The sequence below is a fragment of the Miniopterus natalensis genome, chromosome X (assembly GCF_054644295.1).
Source record: "Miniopterus natalensis isolate mMinNat1 chromosome X, mMinNat1.hap1, whole genome shotgun sequence".
NCBI classification, from domain to species: Eukaryota; Metazoa; Chordata; class Mammalia; order Chiroptera; family Miniopteridae; genus Miniopterus; species Miniopterus natalensis.
In genome coordinates this window covers 21591085-21608982 of record NC_142103.1, presented here as the reverse complement: position 1 = coordinate 21608982, position 17898 = coordinate 21591085, and the positions used below count along the sequence as shown (strand labels likewise).

The 17898-nt window shown below is 38.3% G+C and overlaps 1 protein-coding gene across 1 annotated transcript in view; it reads right to left on the bottom strand.

Annotated features, from left to right (window-relative positions):
- TRPC5 (transient receptor potential cation channel subfamily C member 5) overlaps positions 1 to 17898 on the bottom strand; it is a 272059-nt gene that overhangs the window by 19513 nt on the left and 234648 nt on the right. The window contains exon 8 of the mRNA XM_016198072.2: positions 12568 to 12763. Within this exon, the coding sequence (XP_016053558.1) occupies positions 12568 to 12763 (196 nt within the window). The remainder of the gene's footprint in view (positions 1 to 12567; positions 12764 to 17898) is intronic.

Here is a 17898-nt window from a genome sequence, read left to right as displayed (position 1 = left end):
CTATGACTCTGTCACTAATTTGCTTGTTAGTTCATTTTGTTCATTACATTCCACATAGGAACAAAACCATATGGTACTTGTCTTTCTCTGATTGCCTTATTTCACTTAGCACAATGCTCTCCAGGTCCATCCATGCTGTTGCAAAGGGTAAGATTTCCAGATTTCCTTCTTTTTTTACAGCTAAGTAGTATCCCATGGTGTAAATGTACCACAGCTTTTTTAATCACTCAACTACTGATCGACACTTGGGCTGCTGCCAAATCTTGACTATTGTAAATAATGCTGCAATGAACATAGGGGCGCATATATTTTTTCAAATCAGTGTTTTGAGTTTCTTCAGATATACACCAGGAAGTTGAATTGCTGGGTCATAAGGCATTTCCATTTTTAATTTTTTGAGGTAACTCCATAGTGCTTTCCACAGTAGCTGCATCAATCTGCATTCCTAACAACAGTGAACCAGGGTTCCCTTTTCTCCACATCCTCACCAACACTTGTCTGTTGATTTGTTGATGACAGCCATTCTGATAGGTATGAGGTGATATCTCATTATAGTTTTAATTTTCAGTTCCCTGATGATTAGTGATGTTGAGCATTTTTTCTTATGCCTATTGGCCATCTATATGTCCTCTTTTAAAAAATGTCTATTCAGGTCCTTTGCCAGTTTTTTAATTGAATTGTTTGTTTTTTTGGTGTTGAGTTTTATAAGTCCCTTATAAATTTTGGATATTTACCCCTTACTAGATATATCATTGGTAAATATGTTCTCCCTTTCAGTGGGTTGTGTTTTCTCTTTGTTGATGGTTTCCTTTGGTATGCAAAAACTTTTTAGCTTCATGTAGTCCCATTTGTTTATTTTTTCTTTTCTTTCCCTTGCCCAAGGAGGTATATCAGAAAAATATTTTTAGGAGAAATGTCTGAGACTTTACTGCCAATGTTTTCTTCTAGGATTTTAATGGTTTCAAGTCTGACATTTAAGTCTATAATCCATTTTGAGTTTATTCTTGTGTATGGTATAAGAAGGTAGTCTAGTTTCACTTTTTTGCATGTACCTGTCCAATTTTCCCAACACCATTTATTGAATAGACTATTTTTACTCCATTTTAGGTTTTTGCCTCCTTTGTTAAATACTAACTGACTGTAAAGGTGCGAGTTTATTTCTGGGCTTTCCATTCTGTTCTATTGATCTATATGTTTGTTTTTATGCCAGTTCCATGCTGTTTTGATTACTATGGCTTTAGAGTATAGTTTGATATCAGATATGGTGATTCATCCAACTTTGTTCTTTTTTCTCAAGATCACTGTTGCTATTTGGGGTCTTTTGTGGTTCCATATAAATTTTTGGAATATTTGTTCTAGTTCTGTGAAATATACCATTTGTATCTTGACAGGGATTGAATTGAATCTATAGATTGCTTTGGGAAGTATGAACATTTTAATGATGTTATTTCCTCCTATCCATGAACACAGCATATGCTTCCACTTATTTGTATCTTCTTCAATTTCTTTCTTCAGTGCCTTATACTTTTCCAGTATAGGTCTTTTACATCCTTGGTTAAATTTATTCCTAGGTATTTTATTCTTTTTGAAGTAATTATGAATAAGATTGTTTTCTTAGTTTCCCTTTCTGATAATTTATTATTGGTGTATAAAAATGCAACTGATTTCTGGATATTGATTTTATGTACTGCCACTTTACTGAATTTATTTATCAGTTTTAGTGGTTTTGGTGGAATCTTTAGAGTTCTCTATTACAGTATTGTGTCATCTGCAAATAATGACAGTTTTACTTCTTGCTTTCCAATTTGGATGCCTTTTATTTCTTCTTTCTGTCTGATTGCTGTGTCAAGGCCTTCCAGCACTATGTTGAATAAGGGTGGTGAAAGTGGACATTGCTGTATTGTTGCTGATCTTAAGGGAAGTGCTTTTAGCTTTTGCCCTTTGAGCATGATGTTGGCTGTGGGTTTGTCATATATGGCCTTTACTATGTTGAGGTATGTTCACTCTATTCTCCATTTGCTGAGAGTTTTTATCAAAAATAGATGCTAGATTTTATTAAATGCTATTTCTGCATCTATAGACATGAACATGTAGTTTTTATCCTTCATTTTGTTTATGTGATGTATCACATTTATTGACTTGTGAATATTGTACCAACCTTGCATCCCAGGAATAAATCCCATTTGATCATGATGTATGATCTTTTCAATGTATTACTACATCCAGTTTGATAATATTTTGTTGAGGGTTAGTATCTATGTTCATCAGGAATATTAGCCTATAATTTTCATTCTTTGTAGTGTCTTTATCTGATTTTGGAATTAGAATAATGCTGGCCTCATAAAATGAGCTTGGGAGTCTTCCCTCCTCTTGAATTTTCTGGAATAGTTTGAGAAGGATTGGTATTAGTTCTTTGAATGTTTGGTAAAATTCACCCGTGAAGTCATCTGGCCCAAGACTTTTGTTTGTTGAGAGTTTTTTGATTGCTGCTTCAATTTTACTATTTATAATCTGTTTATTCAGAATCTCTGATTCTTCCTGTTTCAGTTTTGGAAGACTATGTTCCTAGGAATTTATCCATTTCATCCAGATTGTCCAATTTGTTGTCATATAATTGTTCATATTGTTCTTTTATAAAGTTAGATAGTTTATTTGAGATTTTTCTTGTCTATTGAGATAGGCTTGTAAGTGCTGTGAGTGTCCCTCTTAGGACTGCTTTTGCTGTGTCCCACAGATTTTGGGTTGTTGTTTTCTCATTTTCATTTGTTTCAAGTTATCTTTTGATTTCTTCCTTGTTGTCCTTGTTAACCCATTCATTGTTTAGTGACATGTTATTTAGCCTCCATATCTTTGTGTGTTTTTCAGGGTTTTTTTTGTTTGTGACTGATTTCTAGTTTCATACCATTATGGTCAGAGAAGATGATATGATTTCTATCTTCTTACATTTATTGAGACTGTTTTGTGACCTAACATGTGCTCTATCCTAGAAAATGTTCCATGTGCACTTGAAAAGAATGTATATTCTGCTGCTTTGGGGTAAAATGCTCTGAAGATATCAAGTAAATCCATAAGATCTAGTGTGTTATTTAAGACCATCATTTCCTTGTTGGTTTTCTGTCAGGAAGATCTATCCATTGATGTCAATGGGGTGTTAAAATCCCCTTTTATGATTATATTACTGTCACTCTCTCCTGTGATGTCCATCAAGATTGTTTACAAGGGTTATGTTTTGTTGTTGGACTGCTTAATTATTATGTAGTGTCCTTCTGTTCTAAAGTCTATTTTGTCAGATATAAATATTTCTACCCATCTTTTTTTCTAAAATTTCCATTTGCATGAAATGTGTTTTCCACTCCTTTACTTTTAGTCTGTGTGTATCTTTCATTCTGAGGTGAGTCTCTTGTAGACAGCATATATACGTGGGTCTTGTTTTCTTATCTATTCTTTTCTACCCTATGTCTTTTGATTGGAGCATTTAAGCCATTTACATTTAAAGTGAGTATTGATAGGTACATATTTATTGCCATTTTATTCTTCTAACTATGTTCCTCTGTTTGTCGTCTCCTTCTCTGGCCCCCCTCCTTTTGTCTTCTTTTTAAAGCAGGCCCGTTAACATTTCTTGTAATATTAGTTTGGTGGTAACAAACTCCTTTAGCTTTTTCTTGTCTGGGAAGATTTTTAAAAAATATTTTTAAACTGTGGACACAGACATTGGTATGGGGAAGGCCTGGGGGTGGGGTGGATGTGAGGTGGAGGAGATCAATGGGGGAAAAATGGGACATCTGTAATACTTTCAACAATAAATTAAAAAAAAAAAGATTTTTAAAATTGATTTTTAAAGAGAGAGGAGGGGAGAGGGATATATATAGAGAAACATTAGTGTGGGAGTGAAACATCCATTGGCTGCCTCCTGCATCATTCTCTCATTGTCTTTAACCTTTACCATCTTAATTATGATGTTTCTTGGTGTGGGCCTCTTTGGGTCAATCTTGTTTGGGACCCTCTGTGCTTCCTGGATTTGTGTGATTTTTTTCTTCACCAGGTTAGGAAATTTTTCACTCATTATTTCTTCAAATGGGTTCTTGACCCCTTGCTCTCTCTTCTCCTTCTGGTACCCTATAATGTGGATGTTTTAACACTCTATGTTGTGCCAAATGCCCCTTACACTATCTTTATTTTTTTTAATTATATTTTCTTTTTGCTGCTCTGATTGGATGTTTTCTGCTACCTTGTCTTCAAAATCGCTGATTCGACCCTATGCTTCATCCAACCTATTGTTTATTCCTTCCAGTGTATTTTTCATTTTTCAGATATTGTATTCTCCATTTGTGACTTGTTCTTTTTTATGGTTTCTATGCCTGTTGAACATTCTGATAACCATTACTCTGAATTCTATATTGTCTAGATTGCTTTAGCTCTTTTTCTAGAGATTTATCCTGTTTTGTCATTGGGGCCTGTTTCTTTGTCTTCCCATTTTGGCTTCCTCTTTGTGTTTGTTTTTATGTATTAGATAGATCTGCTATGATTCCCAATCTTCTTGGGGTGTCCTTATACAATATGTGCCCTATGGAGTACAGTGGTGCAGTCTCCTTGATCAGGTGAGCTGGGTGCTCCAGGAATGTCCCTTGTGTGGGTTATGTGGGTCCATTTGTTGTAACTGAGCCTTGATTGCTTTTGGCCTGTTTATGTGTGGGATCAACTGACCCTCAGGCTGGCTGACTCTGAGTCACAACCCTGACCATGGCATGCAAGCAGAGGTGTAGACCACACATAGCAGAATTTGCCTCAGCAAGTTTTGATGCCTGCTGAGATCTCCCTTTAGATATGTTGCTTTTTCAGCTTATTGGATCCTGCTCTGATATTATCTAAAGCTAGCCACAGGGTATGTTGGTTCTGGGCCTCTTGGGAGGGACTCTTGTACAGGCTAATGTAAGACACTGTCTTTGACTGGGCCTTGACAACCTGTTTAGAGCTACAAGCAATCCAGTTTGTGGATGACTCTGCTTGACCTGGGTGTGCATGGGTAGAACCAAGCTGTACACTAAGGCTGGCTTTTATGAGCACAGGGCCTGGGGGCAGGTCAGCAAAAGTCTCAAGGCACCCAACAAGATCCATATCTCTGCTTATCTCCATCTGTCAGCTGCCTGTTAGGCTGAGTCATTGAAACAGCCTCTGTCTGTGCTCCTCAGCAGGCATAAGCTCCACAGGGTGGGGGGACAGGAAGTCTAGAGGGTGGGGCTATTGATTTTCCCCAGGCTGATGCCACACAGATGGAAGTACTCCACTAAAGAAAGATGGCATCTGCAGTATAGGAGAATGGCTTAGCACAGGGATCCTGGAGGCTGTCCCTTCAGCCCCCTCCTCAGAGCCACAAACCCCAGACTCTCTTCATGGGGCTCTAATAGGCTCTGCCCTCCCTCCTTTGGAGCCCAGGATGAGTGGCTGAAAACAAAATTTTGTGTGTTGGCCCTTTAAGAGAGTGCCTGTGTCTCTAGCAGGCTCCCTCCTCTCTCTGGTGGACAGAAACCATGCTGCTTTTTACAGCCAGATATTATGTGTTATCTCTCCCTGGCTCTGGTTCTCTGAGCTGGGGAGCCTGGCTTGGGATTTAGACCCCATGCTTCTCAGGGGGAACACATCACAGCTGAGATATCCCTCTGGAACCTCACCTGCTGCCTATGGGAGTGGGGCAAGCCCTTTTCACGTCTCTGCCCTTCCTACCAGGCTTCTTCTGTATATCCTTGGTCATAAGACTTCTCTTCAGCTAGTCTTCAGTTGGTTATTCAGGATGATTGTTCTATAACTTAGTTGCAATTCAGGCTTGGTCCTGGGAGAAGGTGAGTGTAACTTTCACTTATTCTGCTGCCATCTTGGATCCTTGTCTAATTATTTGTTAGTTTAATGTAAAGAGAATTTTACATTAATTATGCTTTGGGGGTGTTATATGGCTCTCTCCATCTTCAAGTCACCAGTGGCACATCAAATCCTTCTTGTGCTTAGAACCTCTGATAGTCTCTTCTGCTACCAGCTGGAGAAAACTCTGCTTTTAAAGGACTCATGTGATTAGATTAGGACCACCTGGATAATCTTGATTAGTAACCTTAATTAGATCTGCAAAATCCCTTTTGCCATGCAGTGCAAAATAATCACATGCATGCTATCTCATCATATTCATAGTCCTGACAACTAGGGTGGGAAATCTTGGAAGAGCATTTTAGGATTTTGCCTACCATAGTGATATTCAGACTGTTTAAGAAACTGACCCGTAAGAATACATGCTAGCAACAGCACTGGAGCAGGAGCATGGCAAATACCTGCTGTTCCAAATGTTAACCCTTTACTTGCTGCAGTTTGAGGTGGTCTGGGGGCATCTGAAGTGGAACATCTTGAGTGGCAGCTATTTACCAACTGGTTTGGAAATATTTTACTATTTTAACAACTAGGTGCCATATCAGTGCATAGCAGTTGGTTATCTGCTTGGTTAGAGGGTTACAAATCATGCTGTAGTGCGTGAAGTGCTACCTTCTTCACTGTGCTTTGGGAGGCTAAGGTTGGCCCTAGATGACTGGAAGAGGGTGGAAAGACAACCTGCCCTCCTTGGCACTTTGATGGTGTGCAGTGGCTGTTCCCAGCACTTTATTTTATTTTTTTAAAATATTTTTTTGTTGATTTTTAGAGAGAGGAAGGGAGAGAGAAACATTGATGTGAGAGCGAAACATTGATCAGCTGCCTCCTGCACGTCTCCTACTGGAGATCAAGCCTCAACCTGGGCATGTGCCCTGACTGGGAATCAAACCAGCAACCTTTTGGTACATGGGACAACACACAACCAACTGAACCACACCAGCCAGGGCCTTTCCAGCACTTTATAGTGCTAGATTTGTTTTGATGAACGCCTTCATTTACATGGCTGTCTTCTGCAGTGTGAGAGTCCATCCATCATTTGAGCCTCAAATGTTGTCACACCAAGGGAGACAACAATGGTATGTATTTGAGCTCTCCCCAAGCCATCCAGTATCTGTGGCTTATTGAGGCAAGTGCTACTTACTCTCAGCATTAGAGTGAATATTCCACAGCAGCCAAAGAAACCGAGGGTTCTTATTAACTTTCTGAATGAGGCTCTATTACAGATCATCATGACCCTATGTTTTGGGAGGACCAATCTCAGGGAATAGAGATACCCTTTGTGGGTAAGCTGGGGGTAGGAATAGGGCCTAAGGTCAATTAACTTTGTGGGACTGGTCTGTCTCTCCCACATAATATTTTTTATATAGGTGAATTTGTTTAAAATGGCACCAGGGGCAGCTTCGCTTGATGGAACTGAGAGTATACACATCAGGAACGGCAGTGACAAGGTGGATGTATGAATGAAGTGTCACAGAGGAAAATAAGCAGCTTGAGGGAGATTTAAATTACAGCTAATTGCAAACAACAACAATATTATACAATATGGCCAGCTTCACCTGCTGATGCTGGCTGGGATCACAGAGCACATGCCTGGAGTGATCCCTACTTTTCCATATTTTGAGACTGACTCTATTCCACCAGAGCAGTAAAGCCTCTTCTGGCATAGAAATATGAATTGCCATATATACACTTCATCAGCAGCTATGCATCCTACACAGAGCACTGAGAAAGAGTTCAACCCTTCAAGGGATTGCTGTTACTTGGTATTCTTGGGCCTTGTCCTAGAATATAAACTGAACAGATTCACAGTGAAGCACATTGACAACTGAGTCTCTACTTAGACTCATTTAATCTGTGATACCTTTTGAAGTAGGAAAGATTTGTCTTCAGTGGATTCCCTTCTTGTAACCTTTTCCCCATATTAAGACCCTTCTAAAAATTGGATTCACTGCTGAAGTGTAGATGTGGCAAGTGGAATCAAATCTATTTGCTGGCCTTTACCACTTAAACAGATCCAGGTATTTTTGGAATCAGGTTGTTTAATATCAGGATTCCACTGGGTCCAGTTCTAAATTGTAAAGATACATTACCAGGGGATCCTAAATCAGCAGGTAGTAGTGAGAATGGTTGGGTATGACTCCAGATGTGTGAGATGGTATAGGTCCCATTCAGGCCATCTCCCCACAACTCACCCATCCCCAACTCCCAGCTCTTTCCCAAGCCAACGTATTTTCCTCAGATGCAGCAGTAGCTAGCATTAAAACACAACATGTTACCAGCAGATAGGGTGACAAAAGACCTGGAGTAGATGATTTCCACTCTTCTTAGCAAAATGTTGCTGAGCTCAGTGGGAAACACCACAGCCATGCATTAAGTGACAAGAAAATATCTCCCTTTCCCACTATCATTAGGAACAATCAGCTGTGAGACAGGCAGGGAGAAAATGACAAATGCCTCAGAATGAATATGGCCATCTTTGGCAAGGGTAGTGGGTTAGCATAGTAGGTATAGGGTTGAAAAAATACCCCTCCCCTGAGATTCTTTGCCTGTCCCCCTTACAGAGACAGAGTAGGAGTGAGCATAGATCATTTCAGATTCTAGGTCTAGTTGTGTTTGAACTATCAAGAGAGAGAGGGATAGAGAGATGGAGAGGGAAAAAGGGAGAATGAAATTGAACACTATTCCATTTCAAAAGCAACAGGTGGACAGAATTTCAGAAGTAGAAAAAACCTTGTGAGCCTATTCAGTTCATGTATAGATACCGAGACTCACAAGATATCAGAGTTGCCAGGGGTATTAAAGACCACTGAGTCAGACATACAGATGCCCAACAGGTACCTGAAAACATGCTCAATGTCACTAAATCATTAGGGAAATGCAAATCAAAACCACAATGTGATAGCGTTTCATACCTATCAGAATGACTATTATAAAAAATATAAAGGATAACAAGTATTGGTAAAGATATGGAGAAAAGGGAACACTTGTGTACTATTGGTGGTCATGTAAATTGGTACAGCAACTATGGAAAACACTATGGAGGTTCCTCAAAAAATTCAAAATGAAAATTGCTGTATAATCCAGCAACCATACTTCTGAGTGCATGAAGGAAATGAAATCACTATTTTGAAGTGATATCTGTAACCCCATGCAGCATTATTCACAATAGTCAAGATATGGAAACAACCTAAGTGTCCACTGATGGATGAATGGATAAAGAAAATGTGGTGTGTGTATATATATAAAATGGAATAATATTCAGCTATGAGAAGAAGGAAATTCTACCATTTGTGATAACATGGATGAAACTGTAGGGCATTATGCTAAGTGAAATAGACAGAGAAAGACAAATACTGTATGATCTCAGTAATATGTGGAGTCTAAAAAAGCTAAACTTACAGAAACAGAGTAGAATGGTGGTTTCCATGGGCTGAAGGTTCAAACTTCTAGTTAGAAAATGAATAAGTTCTCGGGATCTAATGCATGGTGAATATAGTTAACAGTATTGTATTGCATACTTGAAAATTACTAAGAGAGTAGATGTTAAATGTTCTCATCACAAAAAGGTGATGAGATGTGAGGTGATGAATGTGTTAGCTAACCTTATGGTAATCATTTCACAATAGATATGTGTATCAAATCATCATGTTATATACGTTAAACTTACACAATATTATTCAGTTATATGTCACTTAACAATGGGGATATGTTCTGAGAAATATGTCATTAGGTGATTTTGTCATGGTGCAAACACCGTAGATAGCACTTACACAAACCTAGATGGTATAGCCTACTACATGTAGGCTAAATGGTATAACCTATTGCTCTTAAGCTACAAACCTGTATAGCATGTTACTTAATACTGTAGGCAATTGTAACACAATGATAAGTACTTGTATATGTGAACATATCTAAACATAGAGAAAGCACAGTAAAAGCATGGTATAAAAGATAAAAAATAGTATACCTGTTTAAGGCACTTACCATGAATGGAGCTTGCAGAACTGGAAGTTGCTCTGGGTAACTAAGTGAGTGAGTGGTGAGTGAATGTGAAGGCCTAGGACATTACTGTACACCACTGTAGACTTTATAAACACTGTCCCACAAGCCCTCCTCCTGCTTCCTTCCTACAGGGTCAGAAATAAAACATCAAAGCTGCCAATGCTACTGGTCCATGAACTCTGTGGGCTGGACGAACATGAACATGAAGTTCTATGTGGGATGGATGAATTAGAAATATCGAAGAGAAACTGGCTGGGTAAAGTGTGGATCACCACAATAGCGACTGTCCGGAGGGAGTGAAAGGTGGCCTGAGGATTATTAGGAAGAAGAAACCAAGATGGAGAGATAAAGGAATAAAGGATCATAGGGATAGTCGTGGCAATGTGGTTTTTGCTATCGCATATTGGAGCAATGGTCAGATTAAGACACTCTGTGGTACTCGTAAAAAAACAGAGTGTTTAACATGGAGAGGTATAGAACTGGGGACTCAGCAGTTTGACTTTGGAAATTTGTTTTTGGTCCCACTGACACTACCTGGCACAGGGGCTCTCTCTGGCATTGAACTGATGGAAGAAATAAAACTTTTCTATGCTTTACATATAACAACATGAACATATTTCCAAAGTACAGGGACAGGCTGGCTCCACACTATCACAGAAAGCTTTCACTGAAGTGTCAGTGGCACTTAATACCTGTTAAAGTCGCTCCTGTGGACTTGTGTCCTTGAACAGAATCTTATGTCCTCAACAAAGAATTTATAGCCATGTACTCTGAAGACCATTGGCTAGATCTGGGAGGACTGATTGTAGCACCCTCTGAATATGTAGTGGTGGGGGGACAGGCTCCTCTGTGCTGAAACAGGTCAGTAGCTGACTGATGGGGATGTGATCTGTGTACTCACAACTGAAGTGCTGTGAGTGAGAGGGAATCTATTGCCACTCCCCACAGATATTGCTCCTGTCAGAGAAAAAGAATTCTTCCTGAACTGAATATCCTTCCATTTCTTCCAGGAAATTCAGTTCCATTTTAATCCTATGGAACCACCATCATATATGTGGTCCATTTTTTACCAAAATGTCATTATGCAGCTCATGGCTAGATGTCAGTTGTATCTTGATAAAGCTAGGGGAAAAAGACCATGCATTCCAATTCCCTCAATTTTTGGGTGAAGAACCTGAGGCCACCCAAAATGAAAGTTACTCAAGGTCACAGTTTTAAATGACAAAAACATGACTAGAATCCCTGGTCTTCTAACTTTTACTATATTTTTTCACTATAATCCCATCCCTTCTCCCCAACCTAAGCACCTAAAATCTTAACCATTCCAGTAGATAATTTTATATACTGGTTTTTACAACTCTCTAGTGAAAGAAATTCTACAAATCCACCTAGTAGAATATATTTCATTGCCATTTATGATTAGAAAGTTCTTTCATACATATAACCCAAATGCTCCCCACTACAACATAAATCCATTCCTCTTTGGTCTGTCCTTAATAGAAATGGATCACAGATGTTCACTATCACCAATAACATTTATGAAATATGTGTGTATATATGTGTGCCTGTACAGGCATAACTTTCAGATTTTGCGGGTTTGGTTCCAGAGTACCGCAATAAAGTGAGTATTGCAATAAAGCAATTCTCAATCTTTTTGCTGGTGGAGGGCCCTGCCTCCACTTTGTAAAAAATGCAACATCTGTGAAGCACAAGAAAACAAGGTATGCCTGTACACACACACACACACACGTAACCGAAAATTGTTTTTTTTCTTTAGGCAAAATGACTCAGTGGCAAACCAGATCAGAGAAATAGCATCTATGAAGGCCTATAAGTCACAGGTCTTTTTTATTCTGTGCCTTCAATGCTATAGCAAACCTTGAGCAAGAGATGAACCCATGGGGGTGATCTAGCATCTTAATATGAACCAAACATCCAAATTCATTAATATCCAACTAAATAGGGCCTCAGATAGCCAGACTTCTTTGCTAGATATTTATTTTGGCATCACAAAACAAGGCAGGGCCTAGAATGATCTCATATCCTATATCTTTGCCATTTCTAGTTTAGAGTAATAAATATTGCTGATCCAAATGGTAACATGATGGGGAAAAAATATTCAGCAATGGACTCTATTTAAGAGCATCTTACAGTGCAGTACAGCTATTCATATATCCTTGATAGAAAAAATAGCCACTCTGTCTGAGAAGGTTGTCCTTGTTAATGGAATGCTCAGTTTTGGGAAGAAGATGATTGCAGTGAAGTGGGAGGTAAGACCCTACTGCCTAGAGAACTGGATCAGCTCAATCTCCCTTGGAGATTAGTGGGGTGACATACTGTAGCAAAGCTGTGCTCATACTTTCTGAGCCCTCTTTACTAAGGAAAGAACACAGATTGAGAGATTTAAAAATATTTCTATCAGGTAACCAGAAAGCCTTATTAGAACATCTTTTAGATTTCTGAGATTCAATGGACTAAGAATCCAAAATGAGTTGCCTTGGAAAGAAATAATTCAATCTAACAACTGGGAAAGCTAATGTAAAATAATTGAGGCAGACAGATTGTTTCATTGAGTTTCCAGTGAGCTCCATGCCAGTGTGACCCCTCCTGAAACCACCCTTGTAAAGGTAACCACCCTTGTAAAACAAAGCTACTCACGGCAATAAGCTGGTAGGAGTTGTTCATCATGGCGATCAGCATGTTCAGCAGCACTACCAGGGAGATGACATTGTATGTCCCAAACATGGTAGCTCCCACAAACTCTGTGAACTCATGTCTGGCTTTCACATTGGTGACATAGAGATTCAAAAGGCCAAATACAGACCAGAAGAGTGATTGAAGGGTTTCAAAGAGCCTAAAGAGATAAAAGAGCAGGTGAGTTAATTCTTTAGGAAGAACAAAAAGAGATAGAAAATGTGAGGTGATTTGCTTAATAAGGAGGCTGCCATATTTACATCCAAACAAGTAGACATATTTTGGTCTCTGTCCCATCCCAAATTAGCCAGATCAGTTTGTTTATTTGTTCCCACTTCTATGTCTTATGCTTTGCCTTTCTACCTGTAATATTATCTCCCTATTCTCTATGCAGACCTATAATATTCCAAGACTTATTTCAAGGGCTACTTCCTCCACCAAACTTTCTCTCTCATCTTCAGACCATGTGATTTACCACCAGTCTAATAACATAGTGGGAGAAATGCAGTGGTGCTTGCATTAAGAATATGGTGCTTGGGTTAGATTGCTCTGGGTTAAAATGTCAGCTCTGAAATTTGCTAGCTGAGTGAACATGAGCAACTTACCATTTCTGATACTTCTTTTATGGTTTCCACAGGGCCCAGGGTGGTTCTCAGCTCAGCTGAGGAGCTTAAAGATTCTTGAATTAACACTATATGCATTATTTTTAATGTTATGTTAACTAATAATTAGTGTGTACTTTAAAAGCATACTAGGCACTTTTACATACATTATCATTATGATCCTTATAAAAACTTTGTTACTGCTAATGAAATAGAGGTTCAGAGATTGAATGACTTGCCCCTGGTCACCCAGCTATAAGTGCTTGTTAACTGTTTGACTTTGGAAAAGTTACATAGCTTCTTTAATCTTCAAGTTTCCTGTTCTCTAAAATGGTTATTGATAAGATAAATACTAATTGTTAACATTTGTTGTCCTCTTACTATATGGCAGGCACTGTGCTTTTTTCAATGCATTATAATATTTGATTCTCAGAATAACCTTATGAAGTAGCTACTATTTTTTTTTTCTATTTTTCCAGATGAGAAACTGAGGTACAGAATGGTAACACAGGCAGGAAGTGGCAGAGGTAGGGTTTGCACCCAGCTCTTCTGACTCTATAACATAAAGTACTGCACTCAGCACAGTATTTGGCATATGGTTAGCATTAAAAATGGCAGCTATTCTAATTATTTGTGTTCTCCATTAGATTATGAACTTCTTAAGGATAAGGATGTCATCTTACTCAATATCTTCATTGCCTGGCACATAGCAGTTGCTGAATAAATGTTTGTTGAATAACTCTATAAAAGATGACAGGAGAAGCAAATAGCTAAGGAAAATACAAATGAATGGCACCACCCTGTGATGACAGGAGCAACAAGGCTATGAACTGAAAACAGGGGGGAAAGCTGGAGACAATCAATAAAAACCTTCAATATCTGGTCAGAAAAAAAAAGAATAGCCTTTGATGGGGACTGAGTTTGTATCCCTGTAAATAATATGGGAAAATATTGACTGAATGTTGGGTAGAAAAATCAACATTGATTAAGTAGGAATAGCCACAAATGAATGGTGGTTGTCTACAAGGAGGTTGCAAATGACCTGCTAGGTCATGGCTCTATACTATTTATTTATACACATATTAGTGATTATTGTGATTACATGACTTTACAAAACCAGTTATATCTGCACTCCTGAATAAAAGCACAAACTGGAGCTTGTATGCCTAGATTGAAATCCAGACTCTGCCACTGATCATTTATGTGACTTGGGGGCAGCGTGCTTATCTGCTTTGTGCCCTAATTTCTCCATTTGTAAAATGGCTTGTAATAATACTGCTTACCTGATAGCATGGTGTAAGGATTAAATGAGTTAATTCATGTAGGGTTCATTTTGTAATAGTGCCTGGACCTAGCACTCAGTATATATCAGTTATTTTTATGAGTATTACTAATCTTCCACCTAAATACAACCTTGTTGTTTTACCTTTCTTTATTGTCTTTATAGATTGCCATCCATTTGCATATCTAGTTGTACATATTTGCAATCATCGTATATATAATTTTTGTGCTTTTGAAAATTAAAGATTTTGCATATATAGTCTTCAAAGGTAACATTTTAATAGCTGTCCAATATTCCACCCTGTGAATAACAAGCCTGTCTGACAGTGTTATCAATGCTTTTGATGAGAATAGATGGTAATCTTAGATTTTCAGGTGACACAAGAGAGAGAGCGTTAGCTGGTAGATTGGGTGACAGGATTAAGTTTCAGAAACATTTTAACAGCTTGGAACAATGTGCTAGAACAAATAAGATGAAGTTAGTCGGGATCGATGTAGAGCTTTGCTCTCAGGCCAAGTGCCCAAGTATAGGATGAGGGAGGCAGGCCAAGTGCCCAAGTATAGGATGAGGGAGGCAGGAGAAAGGCCAAGGGTTTTTGCTAACAGCAATTTCAGAGTGGATTAGCAGAATGACAGAGCTGGCCAGCTACTTCAGCCATATGGAGGGAGGGTGAAACAGAAGTAGATCTTCTAGAATTAAAGATAGACTTGCTACTGGATTTCGTCCTTTTTACTCAATTGTTTAATGGACATGTTGAGCACTTTTATGTCTTAGTCTCCTCTATGATAGGAACAAGGCTTACTAAGGATCCCAGTCTGATGAAATGAGAGATAAGAAATGACTAAAATACTACAGGTTACCTATTGTAATGGAGATGTACTTATAATACCATGAAAAACACAGAAGGAGCTTGTTACTGAGAACAAGGTCAGAGTAAGAAAAGAGTTAAAAGAGCAGGTAATACTTTGGCCAGAGGCTTAGAGGATGGTTAAGAGTTTTCCAGGCTGGCCAGGTGGGGATGGGCATTTTAAGCAGAGGAAATGGTATGTTATGTATGAAGGCCTGTAAGGTTGAGATAGATCCTCTTCTGTAGTTGGGAAAGAGCAAGATGTTGACTATGAAGGATAGGAGTAAGTGGGTGGAGAGGTGAGGTCCAGATAACTAAATCCTGTGTGATATGGTAAAGGGGGGGATTTTACAATGGAGAAGATTCAGATACCTGGTGAGCATGAAGCCAGGGGGATGACAGGATAACACTGATATTTAGAAAGAAACTTGCATGTGGCAGGTGGGAAGTTATCTAGAGGAGAGATAAGACTTAAGGTTGGCACACAGTACATTTTCTAGGATAGACCACATGTTAGGACACAAAACAAGTCTCAATAAATTTAAGAAGATTGAATCATATAAAGCATCTTCTCTGATCATAATGCTATGAAACAAGAAATCAATCACAAGAAAAACACCTGAGAAACACACAAAGACTTGGAGGCTAAATAACATGTTACTAAACAATGAATGGGTTAAAAATGAGATGAGGGAAGAAATCAAAAGATACCCTGAAACAAATGAAAATGAGACCACAACAACCCAAAACCAATGGGACACAGCAAAAGCAGCCCTAAGAATGAAATTCATAGCACTACAGGCCTACCATTAGAAACAAGAAAAATTGCAAATAAACAATCTAACATTACACTTACAGGCACTAGAAAAAGAACAACAACAACAACAATGAAAAACCAGTGACTAGAAGAAAGATCAGAGCAAAAATAAATAAAATAGAGTCTAAGAAAATACAAAAGATAAGTGAAACAAAGCACTGGTTCATTGAAAAAATAAACAAGATTGACAAACCTTTAACCAGACTCATCAAGAAATAAAACAGAGAGGACCCAAATAAATAAAATCAGAAATGAAAGAGAAGTAACAACAGACTCCACAGAAATAGAAAGGATTGTAAGAAATTATTACAAAAAACTATATGCCAACAAATTGGACAATCTGGACAAAATGGATAAATTCCTAGAATAATACAATCTTCCAAAACTGAATCAGAAAGAAAGAATGAGATGGCCCAGATGAGTGTGGCTCAGCGGTTGAGCATCAACCTATGATCTAGGAGATCACGGTTCAATTCCCTGTCAGGGTACATGCCCGGGTTGTGGGCTTGGTCTCCAGTGGGGGGTGTGCAGGAGGCAGCCAATCAATGATGGCTCTCTCATCATTTATGTTTCTATCTCTCTCTCTTTCTCCCTCTCTCTGAAATCAATGAAGATATATTTAAGAAAAAAGAAAAAAAAAAAGAATGAGATGATCTGAATAGACATATCACAACTAGTAAAATTGAAGCAGTAATAAAAAAAATTCCAACAAACAAAAGTCCTGGACCAGATGGCTTCACAGGTGAATTTTACCAAACATTCAAAGAAGAACTAACACCTTTCCTTTTCAAACTATTCCAAAAAATTCAAGAGGAGGGAAGACTCCCAAGCTCATTTTACAAGGCCAGCATTATCCTACTTCCAAAACCAGATAAAGACACTGCAAAGAAAGAAAATTATAGGCCAATATCGCTGATGAACATAATGCTAAAATCCTCAACAAAATACTTCCAAATCAGATTCAGCAATACATTAAAAAGATCATACATCATGATCACCTGAGATTTATTCCTGGGATGCAAGGCTGGTACAGTATCTGCAAATCAATAAACATGGTACACCACGTAAACAAATTGAAAGATAAAAACCACATGATCATATCAATAGATGCAGAAATAGCATTTTATAAAATCCAGCACACAACTATGATAAAAACTCTCAGCAAAGTGGGAATAGAGGGAACATAGCTCAACATAATAAAGGCCATATATGAGAAACACACAGCCACCATCATACTCAATGGGCAAAAACTAAAAGCATTTTCCTCAAGATCAGGAAAAGCCAGGGATGTCAGCTTTCACCACTCTTATTCAACGTAGTACTGGAAGGCCTCACCACAGCAATCAGACAAGAAGAAGAAATAAAAGGCATCCAAATTGGAAAGGAGGAAGTAAAACAGTCATTATTTGCAGATGACATGATACTATATACAGAGAACTTTAAAGATTTCACCAAAACTACTAGAACTGATAAATAAATTCAGTAAAGTAGCAGGACATAAAATAACTATCCAGAAATCAGTTGTGTTTTTATTACACCAATAATGAATTATCAGAAAGGGAAACTAAGAAAACAATCCCATTTAAAATTGCATCAAAATAAATAAAATACCTAGGAATAAATTTAACCAAGGAGGTAAAAGTTCTGTATTCTGAAAATGATAAGACACTGAAGAAAGAAATGAAAGATGATACAAATAAGTGAAAGGATATACCTGTCCATGGATAGGAAGAATTACCATCATTAA